This window comes from Canis lupus, chromosome 6, assembly GCF_003254725.2.
Source record: "Canis lupus dingo isolate Sandy chromosome 6, ASM325472v2, whole genome shotgun sequence".
Classification (NCBI taxonomy): domain Eukaryota; kingdom Metazoa; phylum Chordata; class Mammalia; order Carnivora; family Canidae; genus Canis; species Canis lupus.
In genome coordinates this window covers 14,127,114-14,148,558 of record NC_064248.1, presented here as the reverse complement: position 1 = coordinate 14,148,558, position 21,445 = coordinate 14,127,114, and the positions used below count along the sequence as shown (strand labels likewise).

General features: G+C 44.7%; 1 protein-coding gene across 5 annotated transcripts in view; it reads right to left on the bottom strand.

The window, feature by feature from the left end:
• CARD11 (caspase recruitment domain family member 11) overlaps positions 1–21,445 on the bottom strand; it is a 113,133-nt gene that overhangs the window by 28,077 nt on the left and 63,611 nt on the right. For all 5 annotated transcript variants that reach the window (XM_035718099.2, XM_025416128.3, XM_025416127.3 and 2 more), the window contains exons 2-5: positions 15,374–15,507; positions 4,546–4,758; positions 2,799–2,936; positions 1,476–1,801 (exon numbers count right to left, since the gene is read on the bottom strand). In XM_035718099.2, the coding sequence (XP_035573992.1) occupies positions 1,476–1,801; positions 2,799–2,936; positions 4,546–4,758; positions 15,374–15,380 (684 nt within the window). In that variant the 5' untranslated portion in view covers positions 15,381–15,507. The remainder of the gene's footprint in view (positions 1–1,475; positions 1,802–2,798; positions 2,937–4,545; positions 4,759–15,373; positions 15,508–21,445) is intronic.

The following is a 21,445-nucleotide window of genomic DNA, read 5'->3' as shown; positions in this document are numbered from 1 at the left end:
TTATTTTCCATGTTTGCCATTTACAAATGAGTAAACAGGCCAAAAGCCAACTAAGCGGAAAAGCCAGAAGCCGGAAGTCAAATTTGAACTCAGATGCGTAGGATTTAAAAACTCGTGCTCTTGACAAAAATGCTCTACTGCCCACTACGCCACTGACTCAATTCACCTGAATTTGAGTGGATTGTTTACTGATCTGTCTACTTCAACTAAATTGTAAGTGACCTGAGCAGAAATCGGGTTATTTATCCCTGTGTCCCCCACAGTGCTTAGCACTATGCCTTATATCTGGCAGGTGCTTAATAAATATTCTGAGTCTATTTTCCACCCAGCAGCCAGAGTAATCCTTCTAGATATAAATCAGCTGTCACTCTCTAGCTCTCAATCCTTCAGTGGCTTCCCATCACAATTGGAATAAATTCCAAAGTTCTTACCATGCCCTTATGATCTGGACCTTGGCCATTTCTCTGTGCCACTTGCTCATTTGGCTCCAGCCCCACTGGCTCTCTTGATGGTTCCCAAAACACCAAGCGTACCCTTGACTTGGGGCTTTTCCTTTGCTCTTCCCCTGAGCCTTGCACGTTGGCTCCCTCCCTAACCTCGGACCTCTTCTCACATGTCCCCTTCTTAGAGACCCTTCCTGACCATCCTCTTAAAGTAGGATCCCTCACCTGCTATTCCCATCCTTCTTCCTTCCCTCTTCTTAATAGCACTTATTACTACCAGGTGCTTACATATTTGTTTTCTGATTAGCATGTGAGCTCTATGACAGCAGGGCCTTGGTCCTGAGTTATGTATCCCTGGAAAAGAGCCTGGTGCACGGTGGCACTCGATAAATAAAAGGGATGAATGAGTTAAGCAAATTCCCTTCCCGTTCTCCATTTTGGAGATAAACTCATTAAAGACATCAATCATTTGGCTGGTGGATTGTTCATTGATAAGTACATTGACAGTCCCACAGTGCCATGCTGAGCCTTGTGGATACAGTTGAGAAGGTTTCCACAGAACAAGTGTGTTCATCTCCTTGCTGATTTTCCTGAGGGTCACTCGTGGTCTGGGCCCCTGGGTTCTCCATCTTCCCCCTCACCTGGCTTTGCAGAGGGACTGTGAGTACATGTCTGCACACTCACATGGTGGCTCTTGGTCCTGAGCAGGTGGTGGGAATAACCACTGGGTCCATGTGTGCACATCTGTACAACGTACATGGTGGCTCTGGGTCCTGAGCAAGTGGTCCCCCCATGGTTCCATGTACACATGTCCACACACACACATGGTGGCCCTGGGCCCTCAGCGGTCATGCTAAGCCTCTGTGTTGGCATGCACACATGCACAGTGGGTCTAGGTGCCCCCCAAGATCTGTGTCCCCCACTCTCCTCACCCCGCTGAGTGAGCAGCTCTGGTGGCCTGTGTGTGCCTGCATGCACCTGCTCACAGGGTGGTCCCGAGTCCCAGCAGCACCCCTGGTGCAGGCCGCTCACCTCGAGCTGGAGGTCTCGGCTCCGCATCACGGCCATATTCTTCTCCTCGCTGAGCTGGGCGTAGCGCATGGCCAAGTTGTAGTTGTCATCCTTCACCTTGACCAGCTCATCATTGTAGCTGTCGCGCTCCTCCTTCATCTTGTAGTACCGCTCCTGGAAGGTCAGCAGCTCCACCCGTGTCAGCGTCAGCTGCTTCTTCTCGTCCTCCAGCTGTCGTGACTTGGCCAGCAGTTCGCATCGCTGCAGGTCCTTGGCCTTCATCTGCTGCTGTAGCTTGATGACTTCATTCATGAGGAAATGTGTGAGGCCCTCATGGCCCTCCTCCACTGTGGAGAGGGGGAGCCCTGTCAAGCCCGTGGAGGGGGAAAGCAAAGAGGGCCCCAGGTGTGGGGCGGGAGTCATTCATTCACTCACTCACACATCAACATGGAACTCAGCTCTCCAGGCCCTGGGCACATGATCACACACAAATAGAACTACACATGGTGAGGATTTTGCCAAGTAAAGGGGCAGGAACTAAGGATGTGGGCAGCAGGGGGCCAGATCCAGCCTGCTGGGCAGACAGGTTCCAAGTCTCCTGATGGTTGAGCTCAAATGTTGAGGAGGGAAAACACGTTCTAGGAAGGTGGAAAGATATGGTCAAAGCCCTAGAGGGAGGAAGTAGGAACTTGGCACCTTTTAGAAGCTGAAGGAAGACCAGAGTGGCTGGGGTCCAGAGAGATGGAGAGGCAGAAGAGGGAAGCTGGGAGGGTCAGCAGGGGCTGGACCATGATAGGGTTCCTGTGGGCTCCATTGAAGACATGGGTGTTTAGTTGGATGAGGTGGAAAACCACTAAGGGTTTTTAGCAGGGAGGGTAACATGAAGGGTGGAGCGAGCATTGGAGCAGAGCAGGAATGGATATAGGGCAGATGGGGTTGGAGGAGTCTGGACCAGGACAGTGGTGGAGATGGGAGAGAAGGCTGATTCAGGAATATTTAGGAAGTTAAGTCGAGATGAGGCTATCAACGGTCTGGCTCAGGGGTACTGGCAAGACGGCAGGCAAGGCCAGGACAGGATCCAGAGCGTAGCATGAATTTCTGTTCCACCCCACCAACATTCGTGGGGGATGTTATGCATACACCCACTTTTCTTGGCTCCTACTTTGGCTCTCCTCTGTCACCTACCTTTGATCATCAGGCAGAAATGAGTAGTTGACAGCCCAAAAGTGCCACAGGGACATTGTCCTAACGTCATAGATTCATAGCTTGAAAACTGTCTCACCACTGGACAGGCACACACCCTCCTGCCAGTGTTCAAATGCCTCGGATGGCAAAGCCACTTACCCACAATGGTAGAGAATCTCCGGGTGGGCTCCTTTCCAGTCACCAGTTTGTACAGTTCTGGATAGTAAAATTCTAGGCTCTCCAAGAAGACCACATAGCCCCTTTGGCCCTTTGTATGTAGAATGTCCAATAATCGGCCTAGGGGAATGGGAATCACCCGGTGAGAAGAAGAGTACACTGTTGATTGGATGCAAGTCTCCATGTCTGGTCTCATCCTGGACTGTTATCCCCCAATAAACTCTAAGAAGACAGTCTCACCACATTCTGTCGCTCGAGAGTGGTATCTGGGAGTCCAGATAATATAAATCAAAGTGCCAGGCCCTCAACAGGGATTCAGTAGCTGTTAGTTTTCCTTTCTCTAAGAAATTGGTAGAACCAAGATAAATGAAATAGCAGTTATAGGAAACCAACAGTTTCAAAGAGCTTCCCGACTGGCCAGGGCTGAAATTAACCATACGGGCACCAGCTCTTCTGCGATCGAAGGAGGCTGGACGTTTAATAGCAATTACAGAATAATGTACGGTTCTCTGAGACTCAGAGCAGGAAGACAAATCTTGGGGTGGAGAGCTAGGAAAAGTCATGGGAAGCAGGCACAGCTCCATGATCTTGGGGATTATCTCAGAGTCCAGAAACATCTTTAACCTAAATATAATTTGCCTGGTGTTTTTGGTTTCTGTTACGCTAGTTCCACTAACCCTTTACATTTCTTGGCCCTCCCTCAAAAATTTTATTTTCATATATTTTTTTCCCCTGGAGGTCCCAGGGTAGATCTAATAGATAAGTTTCATCTTGTGTTAACGGGCTGTTTGGCGAGGCTGCCTGGAGCACTGTGTGGAGGATATTCTGAAGTTATATCCGAGCTCAGTAGGAAAGCAAGCTGTGATTAGTGATGTCTGTTATGTCTGCAAAAGAGAGTCACAGCATATGAGCTACTTATCACCAGTCAGACTGTGGGGAAGTGATTTTCAAACCTTTTCAACTGTGAGCCACAGTATGAAATAGAGGTTTACATTGTGACCTCGTGCCTATACACAGAGATGCAAATACAGATGAGCGTATATACACATATACGTATATGAAACCAAAACAAGTTTTACAAACCACACTTACTACCTTTGAAGATTGGGATAAAGTGTCATGGATCCCTAGACAGTCTGGAAAAGCCTGTGGACCCCTTCTCAGAATAATATTTTTAAACAGATAAAAAGAAATTGGATTATAAAGGGAATCAATTCTAAAAAGATGCCGTTATCAAGTATTACATTTGAGATTCAGTAATAAAAGTGCTTCTTTACTAATGCATTAATAACACGATCTCTTGGCAGGTCTAATAACTACTAAAATTTTGAGGGTGAGATGAGTGTAAATGATATTTTGGAAGATGTGTAACAGCTGTAATGTGGTATGGAGATATCTGTAATTTCGTTATTGACAAAGTCACAGGTATTGCTAATCCCTACTGTGATCCGTCGCCTACCTACATTCATAATTGATGGAAACGCTAAATCTCGGTTTAGGTTAGTAGATAAAGATATAATTTCTCCCCATCCAAATGCATGGACCCTCTCAGTTCCATACGCAGAGAGCTTGGTGGGGGGAACAGGGGTGGGTAGAAGTTGGTGGACCCCCGTTTGAAAATTTCCATCGTGGAGAAACTTCATTTGGGTTGAGCCAACTACAGGGTATTTTGTGAAGCCGCCACAAGAGGTCGCCCACTCTTTCCTCCTGGGCGGCTCCCAAGGTTTACCTGCCCGGTTGATCTTGGAGGGCAGCATTGGCGCATTGAGTACTTCGTCTTCATCCTGCTCATCAATGACCTTGCACTGGCGCAGGTAGGGGGTGAGCTTGGCTGGGTTGATGTAGCGGCTCAGCATGTGCCGGTTGCACTCCACATTCTCCCACAAGGCATCCTCCTCATCCTTCAATGTCTCCATATAGTCATCCATCTCTGGCCCTCCTCCTTTTGGACAGAAGCCCCAACAAGGTTAATAAAGGAGCCTCCCTGGAATAGCTCCATAAACTCTTTTAGAGTGATCTCTAGAATATATTGTTGAGTTAAAAAGAAAGTAGAGCAAAGTACATACGGTCTTTTACCTCTTATTTAAGAAAGGAAAGGATACGAACATAGATACATATTTCTTTATACACTACACATAAACAGTGGACAAATAAACCATAAAATTTAAAAAAAATTATTTATAGAGAGGGGAAATTTTGCAGTTGGAGTATATCCTTTCCATCCAAGTTTTTATATCTTACTAAGAATTTATCTTTCCCCAAACAATATATACTATTGCATTTGTTTTACAATTTCACATAAAAGACATCATATTGTATGCTTCCTTGTTTCCTTTTTCAACATGTTTTTTTCTCTCTCTACATTTCTTGAGATTTATCTATGTTGATACATATAGATCTAATCATTCATTTTTTTTGAAAACAACTTTATTGAGATATAATTCATGAACCATACAACTCACCTTTTAAAATTCAATGTGTACAATTCAGTAGTTTTTAGTATATTCACAGTCATGCAACCATCACAATTAATTTTAGAATATTTTCATCATCCCTAACCCAAATCATCTCATCTTGTTTATCCATCTATTGGTGAACATTTGGGTGGGTGCCTTCTATAAAATATGTTGCTATGAAGATGCACGTATGGGTTTTGGTGTAGATCTAAGTTTTTTTTTTTTTTTTAAGATTTTCTTAATTAATTAATTAATTAATTTGAGAGAGAGAGCATGAGACAGAGCGGGGAGGCGGGAGGGGCAGAGGCAGAGGGGAAAGTAGACTCCCACTGAATAGGGCTTGATCCCAGGACCCCAAGATCATGACCTGAGCAGAAGGCAGTTGCTTAACTGACTGAGCCACCCAGGTACCCCTATATCTATGTTCTTATATCCCTTGGGCAGATAGATATGGAGAAGTGGAATTGCTGAACTACCTGGAAAGCCCATCTTTAACATCTTGAGGAATTGCCAAACTGCAACCATCTACATTCCTGCTAGCAATGTATGAGGATCCTAATTTATCCATATCCTTGTCAACGCTTGTGGTTTTCTGTCTGTTTTATTATAGCCATCTGAGTGGGTGGGAAGTATGGTTTTGATTTGTATTTTGCTAGTGACTAATGATGTTAACATCATTTCATGTGCATATTGGCCATTTGTGTATTGAAAAATGTTTATTCAAAACCTCTGCCCATACCCACCATTTGCTTCGATGTGGATGGAACTGGAGGGTATTATGCTGAGTGAAATAAGTCAATCGGAGAAGGACAAACATTATATGGTCTCATTCATTTGGGGAATATAAAAAATAGTGAAAGGGAATACAGGGGAAAGGAGAAAAAATGAGTGGGAAATATCAGAAGAGGAGACAGAACATGAGAGACTCCTAACTCTGGGAAACGAACTAGGGGTGGTTCTACTAGGGAACTAGGGAGATGGGCAGGGAGTGGGGGTGACTGGGTGATGGGCACTGAGGGGGGCACTTGATGGGATGAGTACTGGGTGTTATTCTATATGTTGGCAAATTGAACACCAATAAAAAATAAATTAAAAAAAAAACAAAAACAACAACAAAAAAAACCCCAAAACCTCTGCCCAGTTTTAAATTGGGTTGCTTGTCTTTATTATTGAGTGGTAGGAATTCCTTATGCACTCTGCATATAAATCTCTTATCAGATATACAATTTGTAAGTATTTCCTCCCATTCTCTTGTTACATTTTTATTTGAGAAAAAGTTATATTTTCACGTTCTTAAAGGTATTCTTTGTAGCACAAAAGTTTTTAGTTTTGATGTAGTCCAATTTATTTTTTTTTCACTTGCACTTTTGGTGTGTGTCTAAAAACCACTGCCTAACTCAGGCTGTGAAGATTTGCTTCTATTTTTTCTAAGAGTTTTATCCTTTAGCTCTTACATTTAGGCCCATGATCCATTTTTAATTAATATTTGTGTATAGTGTGAGGTAAAGTTTCAACTGTGTTCTTTCACAAGTGGCTATTTAGTTGTCCCAGCATAATTTGTTGAAAAGATGATCCTTTTCCCTTTGATTGGCCTCGGCATCTTCATCAAAAATCAACCCACTGTGTTTACTTCTGGACACTTGATGACATTGTAAATGTGAACTGTTTTCTTAATTTCATTTGTGGAATGTTCACTGCTAGAGTATAGATATACAATTGATTGCTCTATGTTGATCTCTCATTCTGCAATCTTACCAAAATAATTTCTTAGTGGTAATAGTTAGTGGATTTCTTGTGATTTTTCTATATGCAAGATCCTGTCACCTGAAATTAGAGATAGTTTACTTCTGTCTTTTCAACCTGGACATCTTTTATTACTTTTTCTTGTCTAATTGCCCTGGCTAGAGCCTCCAGCACAATGTCAAATAGAAGTGGCAAGAATAGACATTTTTGTCTGGTTCTTGATCTTAGGAGAAAAGCATCCATTTTTTTCATCAATAAGTATGATGCCAGTTAGTTGTGTGTGTGTGTGTGTGTGTGTTTTAGATTTCTTTTATCAAGTTGGAGAAGATCCCTTACATTCCTCGTTTGTTGAGTACTTTTGCCATGAAAGGGTCTTTGATTTTCTAATGCTTTTCTGCATCTGTTGAGATTACCATGTGATTTTTTGGTTTTGATTCTGTTAATGTGGTGTATTACATTAACTGATTTTCAGGTATTAGAAACACCATGCATTCTTGATATAAATCCCACTTAGTCATGGTGTGTAATTATTTTTATATACTGTTGGATTCAATTTGGTAGTGTATTTTTGAGGGCTTTTGCATCTATGTTCATAAGAGATTTTTTTTTTTCTGATGATGTCTTTTTTTTTTTTTAAGATTTTATTTATTTATTCATGAGAGATACAGAGACAGAGAGAGAGGCAGAGGGAGAAGCAGGCTCCATGCAGGGAGCCCGACATGGGACTTGATCCTGGGACTCCAGGATCATACCCTGGGCTGAAGGCGGTGCCAAACCGCTGAGCCACCTGGGCTGCTCTCTGATGATATCTTTGACCGGTTTTGATATTGAGGTAGTATTGGCTTTACAGAATTAGTTGGGAAATGTTCCCTCCTTTCCTATCTTTGAAAGAGTCTCTGAAGAATTTTTTCTTTTGTTTTGTAGAATTCACCACATAGGCCTGGGCTTTTCTTTGTGGGTAGGTATTTGGTTACTAATTCTCTACTTGTTATAGGTTTGCTCAGATTTCCTGTTTTTCTTGAGTCAGTTTCAGTAGTTGTGTCTTTCTAGGAATTTGTCCATTTCATCTAAGTTGTATAACTTATTGGAAACAATTGTTCATATTATTCTTTTATAATGCTTTTACCTATGTAAGGTTGGTTGTAATGTCCTCTCTTTTATATTTCTGCTTCTACTAATCAGAATCATGTTCCCCTGGATCTAGGTGCCCTTGAAACTCTAACCAGGGCATTGAGGGATATGTTGCTTCAATCAGGGAGAACAAAATAAATACCTATTTTAACTTGCTACTGCCCCAGCCATCATACTTTCAATCCATGGTTTCTCTTTTCTCAGTTCCTTGTCATTCTCATTAACCTGAGGAGGTGGGGGAAGAAGAGGGAGGGGAGGAAGAGGAGAAGGGGAGGAGGAGGTGGAGGGAAAGGAGAAGAAAGGAAGAGAGGAAGAGAAGTGGAAGGGGAGAAGGAAAGGGCGAGAGTAGTGGGGAGACATCTCTTTTCCTTGGTCAATCTAGCTAAATGTTTGTCAATTTTGTTATTTCAAAGAACCAACTTTTCATCTGAAACCAATATAACGTTGTGTGTCAAATATTGTCAAATTAAAAACATTTAAAAAACAAAGAACCGACTTCTGGTTTCACTGATTTCTATTGTTTTTCTATTTCCTCACTCACTTATTTCTTTTAAGAAAAGATTTTATTTATTTATTTGAGAGAGAGAATGAGGGGAGGGGCAGAGAGAGAGAGAGGCAGACTCCCCATGGAACAGAGACCCTGATGCAGGACTCAATCCTGGACTCTGGGATCACCACCTGAGATGAAGGCAGATGTTCAACTGACTGAGCCACCCAGGTGCCCTCTAACTCACTTATTTCTGTACTAATCTTTATTATGTCCTCTGTCTGCTTCATTTGGGTTTAGTTTGCTTCTTTTTCTAATTTCATAAGGTGAAATGAAGTTAGGTTATTGAGATCTTTTTAAATAAAAACATTAGAGCTATACATTTCCCTCCCAGCTCTGCTTCAGCTGCATCCTTTATGTTGTGGTAGGTAGTATTTTTATCTTCAATCATCTCAAAGTAAGTTCTCTCATTTCTTTCCTGATGCCTTCTTGGACCTACTAGTTACTTAGAAGTGTGATGTTTAATTTCCCCCATATTTGTGAATTACCCACATTTCTTTGTTATTTATTTCTAATTTAATACCACTGTGGCTGGAAAACATACTCTGTATCATTTCAATCCTTGTAAGCTTCTTGAAGCTAGCTTATGGGCCAGTGAATGACCTATCTTAGAGAATGTTCCAGGTGTGTGTTTAAGAAGAATGTGTCCTGCTGCTATTGGGTGGAGTGTGCTATAGATGTCTGTTAGATTTAGTTCATTTATGGGGCTGTTCACGTCCTCTCTTTCCTTGTTGATCTCCTGGCTAGTGGTTCTATCCATTATTAAAAGCAGGGAATTAAAATCTGCAACTATTCAGTTAATTGTTCAATTTGACTGTTTTATGTATTATTCCATTGCAAGAATATACCATAATTTATTTACCCGTTTCTCTACTGATGAATATTTAATTTTCCCCAGTGTTTTGCATGGACACTTAGTGCTATTTGTAGTAGGAAACAACAGAAGCAAGCTAGATGCTCATCAGTCAGTACTCCATAATCCTTTTGTGCTATGGATAAACTCTGAAAGGGATGTGGTGACATAAAAACATCCCAAGACATATTGTTTTAAGAAAAGGCAAATTTCAGAATACATACATGAGGTATAATACAAAAAAGAAAAAATTTGGTCTTGGTCCTGGTTTCTGAACAGAGCTCCTAAGACTCCAGAAATCTTCTGAGTGATGAGTGTCTTTTGTATGGTAATGAGATGACTCTTGGCTAAGGGGCCCCTGAGATAGCTTCCAGAGGGAGCCGGATGCCAGAAAGACCAAGTGGTTAGAGGGTTATGACTTTCAGCCCCACACCCCTACCTCTGGGGAGGGGAGGGAGGCTGGAAATGGAGTTCAGTCATCAAGAGTGAATGATTTAATCAATCATGGCTCTGTAATGAAACCTTGATAAAAATCCTTCAACAGTGGAGTTCAAGGAGCTTCTGAGCTGATGAATAAATCCATGGGGGAGGGCTGGGGGGGCGGAGAGGCTTCCACACCTGGGACACTTCTAGACCCAGTCCCCTGTGCCTCGTCATCTAGCTGCTCATTTGCATCCCTTAAACTATAATAAGTATAGTGTCTTTCTGGGGTGTATGACTCATTTTAGCAAATTACTGAACCTGACAAAGGGTTGTGGGAACCTCGGATTTGTAGTTGCTCAGTGAGGGTATGGGTGGCCCTGGGGACTTGAAACTGTCATCTGAAGCTGGAGCAGGCTCTGTGCAGGGGTAGTGTCTTTTGCTGCCTCTGGAGAATTAGTGTTGGGATTGAATCGAGTTGTTGGACACCAAGTCGGTGTCAGAGAATTGGTTGGTGTGTGGAAAATGATACATATTTGGTGTCAGGAAGAAGACATCACAACACGTATAAAACCACTTATGTAATGCACTACCAAGCAAGACTATAATTACACAGGTGTATGTGTGCACGTGCATGCGTGCAAAAGAGAAGGGAGAGAAGTGCAGGGAAAGGGTCCAGAGAACAGGAAGCAGTGGTTACATCTGGGAAGAGGAGTAAGTTCAGAGGTTAGTGATCAAGGAGGACTTGGACATTATACCGTATTAGTATTTACAGCAAGCCCGTACCAGGGCATTACTTATACAGTTTGGAAGGGGAAAAAAAAGACAAATTAACAAAGATGAAAACCAAATATGGCGCAACATGTAGGCCAACAAATATCCAATGTTTGTTCCCCACTCATGTCTTCTGGGAAGATCACAGCCCTGACAGCTTGTTTGCGCCAAGCAAACCCCCTGGCTAGTCAACTGACCTGACTCACTGAGGACTGGGTCCACAGGCTGAGGTGTCCATATAGGGCCGAAGGGACAGAAGGGCGGTGAGTGTGATTGGGGAACTGAGCCAGAAGGCGGCATGGGGTGAGCAGAGCTGAGTCACAGTGAAGCCAAGGCACAGGCAGCGGGGAGGCTGCGAAGGCAGAGAAGGTGGAGGCAGGCAGTGGAAGCTGGTCTACTGAGGGAAGCCTCAGTGAGAAACCCCGAGGTCCAGAAGAAGCAGCAGAAGAGGTCTATCTCCAGGGCTGGCCCCATACTCCTTGGCCACCTGCACTGCCTGGTCCTTGCTGTGGACCTCTGATAGTCTCCGCATTAATCTGAGCTACTTGAAGTGGGTGTTGGCTTCATGCAGCCTGGAGGACATGAATAACCATACATATTTGCTGTGATGAGCAGCTGATTTGGAGTAAAAACAGAAACCCCAGTCCCCATTCCGTCCAGAGAACTTTGCACAGACAGCCACTGTGGAGGCCGAGAAAGTTAAGGCCATTCCACTTTAAGTTCAGCGTTATCACAAGTACAGCCATCCCAGGCCCCGGTGAATAAAAGCTGAACTTGACCTTACTTCAGTTACAGGAAGTAAACAGCTTACAGCTTAATGTCCTAGAAAGCCCCCTATTAGAATGAGAACAGAGCCCAAGGCAGTGGCAGGAAGCCCCTATTAGAATAAGAACAGAGCTCAATGCCCTTGAAGGCCCCATATCAAAATGTAAACAGAACTTGAGGAATTGCTCCACCCCTTCTGGAGGCCCCCTAGACCAGTCCTTAAAACTAAGCTGAAACCCACCTCGGGGTCCAGGTCCCTGCTCCGCCGTGTCGGGTATACTTGGACCCAAGCTCGAGCTTGTAAATAAACCCTCGTGTGTTTGCATCGGTGTCGACTCCTCGGTGGTTTCTCGGATTCGCGATCTTGGGCACAACACCACAACCCTGCCTCACAGACAAAAGTCCTGACCTCTGCCAGCCCTTTCCCTGATACAGAGTATGGCTACCCGGATCATGTGGTGAGCCTGTGGTTTGCTGTGACATGATCATGCCCACTGCAGCCACTCCCCCAACACAGAGTCAGTACGACCATTTCTACTCATAAAGCAAAATGTACTTACCTAGACTATTTTTAAAAGACTCAGTATCCTAAGCACTCGGTTCAACAAATTTATTGAGCATGTGGCAGCCACTGCTGTGTCTATCCATGTCACTCCCCTCGCCCCCCACTTCCTCCCACTTACAGAATTCTCAGATTTTTCAGGAATCGAGCTGCCTCATACTCCAGGGAGGCCAGGCATCTTCTGAGCTGTGAGGAGCAGATCTTGTTTGGTTTCTACCAGTGGTTTAAGAAGAAGCACGTGAAGTGCTTTGTGACACACACAACCTGTGGCAAGTCTGCAGAGGGGAGTCAGTTCTGGTGCTTTTCCTAGATCTTCAGTAGGGACACAGGAAGGAACACTGTCATCCAGCTTTTGGATACCAGCAGGTGAAGGTGTGTGCACCATGCTGGGAGTTGTGCAGCCATCCTGTGACCTGAGGACTCACCGGAGAATAAAAGCTAATACCCTAAGAGCAGAAAGATGGAAAGAACTTGGGTCCTTGATGTCCTCTCCTGGGTCTTGAATTCATCAACATCAGACCCCTCCCACCACTGAACTGCTTCATATGCAAGATAATCAATGCCCTTCGCCCTGAGCCATTTTAAATTGGATCAACTATTACATGCACCCCAAAGCCTCCTGACTAATGAATGTATCTGCTTCATACAAAGAGTAGCTAAGCACAGTGAACTGAGAACCAGGGGCTTGCAGGCTTATGCTTGTTACCGGGTCAAAGGCATGTACCTAGAAATTAGTTAAATGGCAGCTCAAGGAGGGAGGCAAGCAGGTGTGGATGGAGCAGAGAAGCATTTCTGGCCGCCCTTCACAGACACAGAAGGCTGTGCCAGGCACTTGTGAGACTTGTTATGTGCATGCCCAGTGCAACAGAAACACCTCCTCCAGGGACCGGACTGGCCTGTCAGTGGCCTCTGCTGGGAAGAAGGAAAATGAAAACAAAGCAGGAAATGAGTAGAGCCAAGCTTTTACTCCACTAAGCGGAAATGAAGGGGACCCTCCTACTTTATATGCAAGGAAACGACAGAGCCTCGATCTAGTGTCCGTCTGCTCCATCACTCATACCCCAGTTGCTTTGCAAACACTGGTCAAGTCAAACTCGTGAGAACTGCCTACTTTGGTGGTGAGCGTCCTGCGCCGCGGGGCCATTCACTGGATGCCATCGCCTCCACCACCAGCTGAGGGAGGGTGAGCACCTGCCAGCGCCGAGCACTGTCCCACGAGCAGGGACTCGGAGGCGTTTCTCACACAGTCCCTGTCCTTGGGAGGCACCTGCAGTTCGCTGATGAGAGCTGGCCATCAGCACAGACAGCTGCGGAAGGTCATGAGGAGGGCCGCAGAAGAGAAAGGACAGAGTACCCCCCGGGGATGAGATGCTACCATGTGCCGCGTGATGCACCTGTCACCTACTGTCATTGTCACAGCAACCCAGAGAGGGGGTGGGATTGTCCCTGTTTTATAGACATGTCGTCTGGGCTGAATGGTGTCCTCCCAGATTAGGAACCATGACCCAGCCGGCCTGTTCCCACTCAAGGGCCAAAGACCAAGGTGAGCAGTGACTCACCTCCCGGCATCCCGGAGGGGCTGAAATGAACTTTGGGATCAGAAGAGAGGTTGACTTGACCTGGTAGGCAGTGCACACACCCAGGCTCCCCTCCTCCGTGTGATCTCTAGAGAAACCACCTGATAGGTCAGGAGGCTTGTGTAAGGACGGTCCTTGGGGGCAGTGGCAGCGTGCATCCGAGCCCGAGCCCCCCGAGCCCGAGGAAGCACACCAATGTCCTGAGGGAAGAGGGAGGATAAGCAACGTGTGCCTCCAGGGCCACCACTTGCTACAGCAGTGCAGCGAGGAGGAGAAGCCTGCCCCCATCCTCGTGGATAAACCTGGGAATGTGGCGCCGAGCACAGCAGCCGGTCACGGAGCACACACGATAGGACACTGTATGTCTCTAAAACACACGACTAACCTATGCTCTTAAGGATATACAGCAAAATATACGCTGACGGGTGAGTAACTGATAAAAACCAGGAATGGTGGCTCCCCTGGTGAGGGCGGCACAGTAGCTGTGATGCCCAGGGACACCCTGGAAACTCTGGTGACACAGTGTCCACTGTATTACTGTCTCACAGACACACACAGATGTAACGCACTAAGTATTTCATGGGCAAAAACTATGGATAGTGTAGCTAGCCTCGAAGAGAAAACCATTTTGGACACAATTTCAGATGTATTTCCTCCCCCACACACTTGGCTGTGACTCCGCCTAACTCAGCCTGGTCTTCTGGGATCAATCTGGCAACCGGTGTCCAGCTCGGGGCAGTTTCCTTGGAAACAATTTGCCCAGGTTCGCGCCCACAGACACCGAGGTGCTGACAGTCTACAGAGCTGGATGATCGTGTCCCCCCGCCCCCCACGGTCAGCTGTGCCCCAACCCCCAGCAGGGGCCTGCATCCACTCTTGAGTCACACCCTAGGTCATGTGAGCCTTCTTACAAACAATGGGAAATGCAAGGTCAAGGCTCCTGAGCCAGGTTCTACAGGAAGGGCCATTTTGCCCAGCTTTTTTTTTTTTTTTTTAATATTTTATTTATTTATGATAGACATAGAGAGAGAGAGAGAGAGAGAGGCAGAGACACAGGCAGAGGGAGAAGCAGGCTCCATGCTGGGAGCCCGACGCGGGACTCGATCCCGGGACTCCAGAACCACACCCTGGGCCAAAGGCGGGTGCCAAACCGCTGAGCCACCCAGGGATCCCCCTTGCCCAGCTTTTTACATGATAGTGAGATGACCTGCCTGTGGACAAACCCCTTAGCAGCTCCTGGTCTCACTCGCCTCCCTCACTGAGAAACATTTGCAGTATTAATGTTCATTTACCAATGAAATCTAGCATCTTTGTCTTTTTTTTTTAAGATTTCAATTATTTATTTGAGAGAGAGAGAGAATGAGTGGGACATGGGAGAGGGAGAAGCAGACTCCCCGCTGAGCAGGGAGCCCAATGGCAGGGCTCGATCCCAGGATTACGACCTGAGCCAACGGCAGACACTTCACTGACTGAGCCACCCAGGAACCCTCAACGTCTTTATCTTGACCCCGAGGCCCTGTAGGGTTTGCCTCCTGCTGACTGTGGAGTCTCATCTTGACTGAATCCTCTGCTCTTCACCAAATCCGCACACTTCACTGATCTCCACACCTCCCTCTGCCTTGAACTTCCCCACACCACTCCCCTGTCAAGTCTTAGGTAAGCCTCACTTACTGTTTTTTTTTTTTTTTTTTTTTTTTTAAATACACCTGAGATAACATAAGCAAAGTACCTGGCATGTGGTTGGTGCTCAGCAGACAGCGGCCGCTGTCCCGTTATGGAGGTCTGACTCTTGCTCCTCCGGGCTGGTGCCTATCCTTCCCTGAGCCAGTCTTCCTCTGGATCTAGAGCTGCGAAGGCCGGAATCTATAAAAGGAAAGATAATCTGACTTGGCACAAGGGTAGAGGTTGGAGAGAGAACCATTCTACTATCAGAGTGATGCCCTGCTTTGGAAGAAAAGGTCGAAAAATCCCAAGACACCCTACTCTCCAGGTGACAGTGACACAGTGGACCATGGCCAGGAGCTGCTGGGGAGAAGGGTTCTGTTGCAGCCCATGGCCAGCCTGGAAGGCCACTGGCTACAGGACCTGAGACCTCTGGGCCCAGAGAACAGGGCAGATGGTAGCCTTGGGGTTAGTCCTGGCTAGGGTGGAGGTCTTCACAAAGTCTTCATTAAGACTGTTTGCAGAGTGGAGATGTTCTAATCAGCTACTAATTCATTAGGTCAAAAGCGGCAAACCACATTCCTGAACCCAGAAGAGTTCCCTTCACTGTGAATTATGTTTTCAGCCCCCGGCATGCCATGAGTTTGGGCAGGAACACACCATGGCATGCACTGTAATTTCCCCAAGGTGGTGTTCCTAAACCGCTGGGCCACTGGGGCTGCCCGCCAAGGTGGTGTTCCTTATAGTGACTGACAAGGCTGTCGTGAATGCCCAGGGTGGCCACTCCAGGAGCCGGGGGGAGGAAGGCCAACGATGTGGAAAGATGAGGCACAACCCCTGAGAAGGTGAGAGGGTGCCCGACACTGGGCCTGACACCTGTCCCGACAGCTGCTGGGATCCTTGTGGTGGGGGCTTCAGGCAGCTGCTCCATGACCAGCCACTCTTACTCGGCAGTGACAGGGACCCTGGGACATCACTGTTTAATCAGGAACTTGCTTGGTTTCAGCTTTGAGAATTAATCACAGGTGACACCAGATCTCCCAGGGCTGATAGAAGCTGCTCTTGTCGGGTGTCAGCTTGGATCGGAGTGAGCTGTCACAGGCCCTCTGCCCCGGGGAGGTGGCAGTGACATGCTTCTCTGGAGGACACCATCTCCTTTGTCTCCTCATGGCCTCCTTGCTCCGTGGTCAGGACAGGAACAGCTGTACTGCTGCCCTGCACTGCAAGTGAGGGCTGGAGAAGCAGGTGATTGCAGGGCCAAGTGCCTCAGCAAAGACCAGCAGGCAGTCCAGAGGCCAACGAGCAAAGGCAAAGGAAAATTATACTTTTCTGCATTTGCAAGAGAACACGCATTTCTTTCATCATCAGAAGAAAAGGCTTTTACAAAATTAATTGTAAGAAAGATTCTAATGATGAGAAAGGAAAAACAGATTTGCACAGGGTTGTACAACTACCCAACATGTCAACATAGTTTAGAAAAACTGAGACACAAGACAACCAATAATGAGGCTGAACTTTCTATTTCTGCTATTAGAATTTTGATTACACCCTCAAGGACTTGGTCATAAGGTTGGGAAAACTTATAGGATATGTCTCTAGAGAGATTAGCTTATTGGTATAACATTCAACTGGCTAAAACATCATCCCTGGTCCTTACAGATTATTTACTATGTACCAGGCACTTGCTAAGCGTAAATGATAAACCTCAAAACTCTCTGAGATAGGTGTTATTATTATTATTATTGCTATCATCATCACCACCATTTTATAGTCAAGAAAACCAAACCTGGGAGAGGTTCAAAGTCATGTAATTAGTACAGAAGTCAGGATTTAGACCCAAGTTTCTCTGACTTAACTCCTATTTCCATACAGCCCCTAGAATCGCTTTCTAAAAAATAAGAACTTTTAGAAGAATTATAACCAGAAAGTGTATGTACATACACACCTTAAAATAGCATTTTTACACACAAACTTAAGACAGAATGAAAACTGAGTTCTAAGATGGCAGCTATGGGTTCAGGGTTAAAAAGAATAACTATTGCTTCTCAAAAGAGGAATCAACTGCTTAGTGAGTTATTAGTATTTATTCAAACACAGTTGGTGCCCATTCGCCCTACAGTGAAGCTGTTTAATCAACAAGCAGAACTTGTACACACTGCTTTTGTCGCCTCTACTTAGGAATAAACAGAGAGCCAAGGATCACTGGATGTTTCAGGAAAGTCTTTATGTGAAAGAAAGAGATCAAAAGAGACAAATTGATACAAAGAACTTGCAGGAAGCAGACAATGAAGAATAAAAGAAAACTTAAGAAAAAACCCCACAACCTGGTAATTAAAATCCACTGAAATGAAATAAGATATTGCATCTATAAGACAATAGTAGGATGCTATGAAAAAGGAACAAAGAACAAGAAAGAGTTCTTGGCAATTAAAATAAAGTATCAGAAATGTATCAATAGAAAGTTTGGAAGACAAAGTTGAGGAACTCTTCCAAAAAGTTAATAAAAAGTTAAGGAGAAGAAAGATAAGAAATAGTGGGGAAAATGAGGTTAATTTAGCTCTAATATCCAAAAAACCAGAAATCCTGTAAAGAAAGTGCAAAGGTTGTTTCCTTTCTTGTCTAGCTTTTGGGCTAGAAATTATCAGAGAAATAATATTAGAGGATTCTCTAGATGTAAGCACATGTGTCTTCAGATTTAAATGGCCTTTCAGGTGCTCAGTACAATCAATGGAAAAAGAATCTTCTCAGAACATCCTTGTGAAATTTTAGGTGATCATGAAATAAGAGAAGACCCCAATAGCTTCCAGAGAGGAAACATCAGGTCATATGCAAAGGACAGAAGTAACTTTGGCATTCGACCTTTCAATAGCAATACTGGAAGCTGGGAGACAATGAAGCAATGCCTTCAATTTTTTTATGGAAAATACTTTTTAACCTAGAATTCTGTTACATCCCCCACCCCGAAACCATTAGGCATGAATATAGAATGATATTATTTTCAGAAAGCCAAAGACTCTAAACATTTATTTCTCATGTACGCTTTCTTAGGAAGCTACTAGAGGATATGCTCCAGTTAAAGTGAAGGAATAAAACAATAAAGAGGAAGGTATGGAGCTCAGGAGACAGAAAATTTAATTGGACAAAGCAGCAAGGAAAGTTCCAGAATGAAAGAGATGTGACAAAAAGGAGCTGGCCAAGATTATGGCAGGATCACAGAAGGTCCACTAGAGGGAGGTAGGCAGGGGAAAAGTGAGATAATCTTCTGATATAGTTCATAATTTAGGAAATAAATTATGTCACAGGCAGGTGACAGGACTGTGAATTGGATGGAAATATAATGAAGGATAGGCACATAAAAAAACCTCAACAAATAAAAAAAAGGCAATATTAACTCTAGGAAAAAAACAAAAGGTAAGAAAGGAAATAATCACAGGATACTCAACATAAACAATATTTCCCTAGTGAAAATAATGTAACACACGAAACTGCTCTAAATATATTGAGAGAATGGAGGAAGGAGAGATGCATGGAGTGGGGTGCTCAGAAAAGAGGGCTAATGAGTCCTCTGCCTAAGAAGATCTCAATAAATAATGCCTTAAAGTGGATATATCACCAATAACTTAGAAATATGGAGGTAAATAACAGAAAAAAGCAAAGATGAAGAAGAGTTAGAAGTGGTTGCCTCTGGGGATCAGGGCTGGGGTGATGGCTAGACTAGGAACTGATGTTTTTATTACAAGCCTACTTTGCATTTCAACTCTGCATGACATAGATTATCTTGGTAAAAAAATGAACAAAAATTAACATATGTCAATAGTTGGAAATAGGGACAATGCATTCAAGTATAAAGAATCAAACAGTTACCTCCATTCTGTGCACTTAACATATTCTACCTTTTGTAGTGCTTGTCAGACAGCTCACCTCTTCATAAACCATAAAAGTGCTGCCTGTGTGCTGGGCACTTCACAGATGTCACCTTGCTTCACAGGAGCTCAATTACGTAGGTTTTACTATTCTAGGTTTTATTATTCCTACTTTATGAGAAGGAGGTGGATCAGAGAGTTAAATAATGGGGGTGAGATCCCACAGCCACTAAGTGGCAGAGTGGAGATTCCAACTCAGCCCTCACTGACTCCAACTGATCTGATCTTAATTAAACTAGCAATCCACAACTAACATTTATTAAGCATAATATTCAATCTAATCAATTAGATTCCTTGCTTCCTAGGCTCTATATCTTTCTCTTTATGGGTTTATTCCTTCATTTTGCAGGAGCATATCCTCTAATTGCTGTCCATGAAAATGTACACGGTAGTAGCTACAGGTAGACACTGTGCTAAATGCTCCGTGGATTATCTCATTTCAAACAACAGCCCTATAAGGTATATGCCAATATCCTCGTTTTAGAGAAGAGATGCTCAGGGAGGTTCAGCTGCCTGCCACAGAGTCTGTCTCATGTCCCATAGAACTTATCATGGGGACTTACTCTTAGCTGCTCAATATATATTTGTTGGGTGAATAAATAAAAATCAAATCCTAAATAAAATAAACAATAAGGCTGTTATTATTTCAAATAATAGTGTCCAGCCTTTTGGGAAAGAGCTGTTTGTGGGACAGATACCTCTTCTCTCCAAGAGCTGCCCTGGGGGCAAAAGCTCTGGAACCAGAAAGGGGTCAGCAGTCAGTCAGATAAAAGCATCTCTGGTTAATTGATTTGCTGGATGATTGGAGTGAGAGGCTTGAGATGGAAGGTTTAATTATTCCAAAGAAACCTCCATTTTAATTGAAAAGACTTCTGGCAAAAAAAAAAGGGGGGGGGGAGATTATTTAAAAGGATGATCTATTGCCTGTGAAGAAGGACCGGAGACACTGGCGCAGCCATCTATGTGTTCATGGCCCTGGAAATGAAGCTTTATGGACCAGGACCAGAACCTCCCTTCCTGTGGGCCCCGTTCCCCCAATCCTCATTCCTATAAAAAGGACACATAGAGAAACAGCTAGAAAATCCCCCCTGCAGGATTTTTCCCTGGGATCTCAGTTAACTTCTTAACCTATCTCCTTCAGCACATTCAACCGAAACACAGAGATGATAGTATTTCCCATCAATTACCATGTGTGCAGCAATCAGCACAGTTTCCCTGATACATATTTTGAAAGCAGCAATTAACGTTTTAAATTCACAGGGGAGTGGCAGACACTGCTGGCTGCCGACCTAACATCCATTCTCTCTTGGCAATTAATAGAGTCCCAATTTTGTGTGGAGCATTACTATGCCCATCGGAAACCATGCTTGCAGCCTCTCTTGCAGCTACAGATGGCTATGTGACACAATTCTGACCACTGAGATGGAAGTGGAAGTTTCTGGAGACATTTAGAAGGGCTCTGTAGAGAGGTGGGGGCAGAATCAGGGGAGAGGAGCCTTTTATTTGTCTCTGTCTTCCTACCTGGAATGTGCACGCGATGCCCTGCCACAGAGCAGCTATCTTGTGACCATGAAGACAAAGGTCTAAGTGTGGCCGAGTAGGATGCCACAAGCACTTTGGGCCCAAGCTTAACCTTCGAATTCTTGGTTCATGAGAAGAATAAAATCCCTAACGTGTAAAGTTCCGATTTTGTTTCAAACAGATAAGATCCAAGCCTTCTAAGAAAATCATAATGGTCTCAGCTCCAGACTTCTGAGTCTCACAATCTGAGAAACTGCTTTTTCTATTTGTGCAGTTTCTTTTTTTCTGGATCCAAAACCAGAATGAGCAAGAGATCAGTAAGGACTGAGTACTGCCCATGTAGAGTGTCCCCCAAGGGGTCGGCAGATGGACAGGAGCTAAGGCACAGCCCAGGAAATGGAACAAACAGATGACATTCCTGGCTTGCAGCGCAAGAGCAGGGCAGTTTATCTCACCTGCCTGCTGCGGTCCTGCCTCAGATCCCAAACTGTGCCCCTCATTTTCATGTTTCCAGCCTCTGCCACGTCCATGGGAATCTCTCCTCTCTCATTCAGCCCTCATTCTTCTACAGGAGCCCACCCTCTCCCTCCCCACCCGCCCCAGCTCCCCCGACAGCCAAGCATCCTAGGCACCACCTGTTTGTCAACCCAGAGCACCCCCAACCCCTCCCCAACCGTCTCCTCAAGGACCAGGCC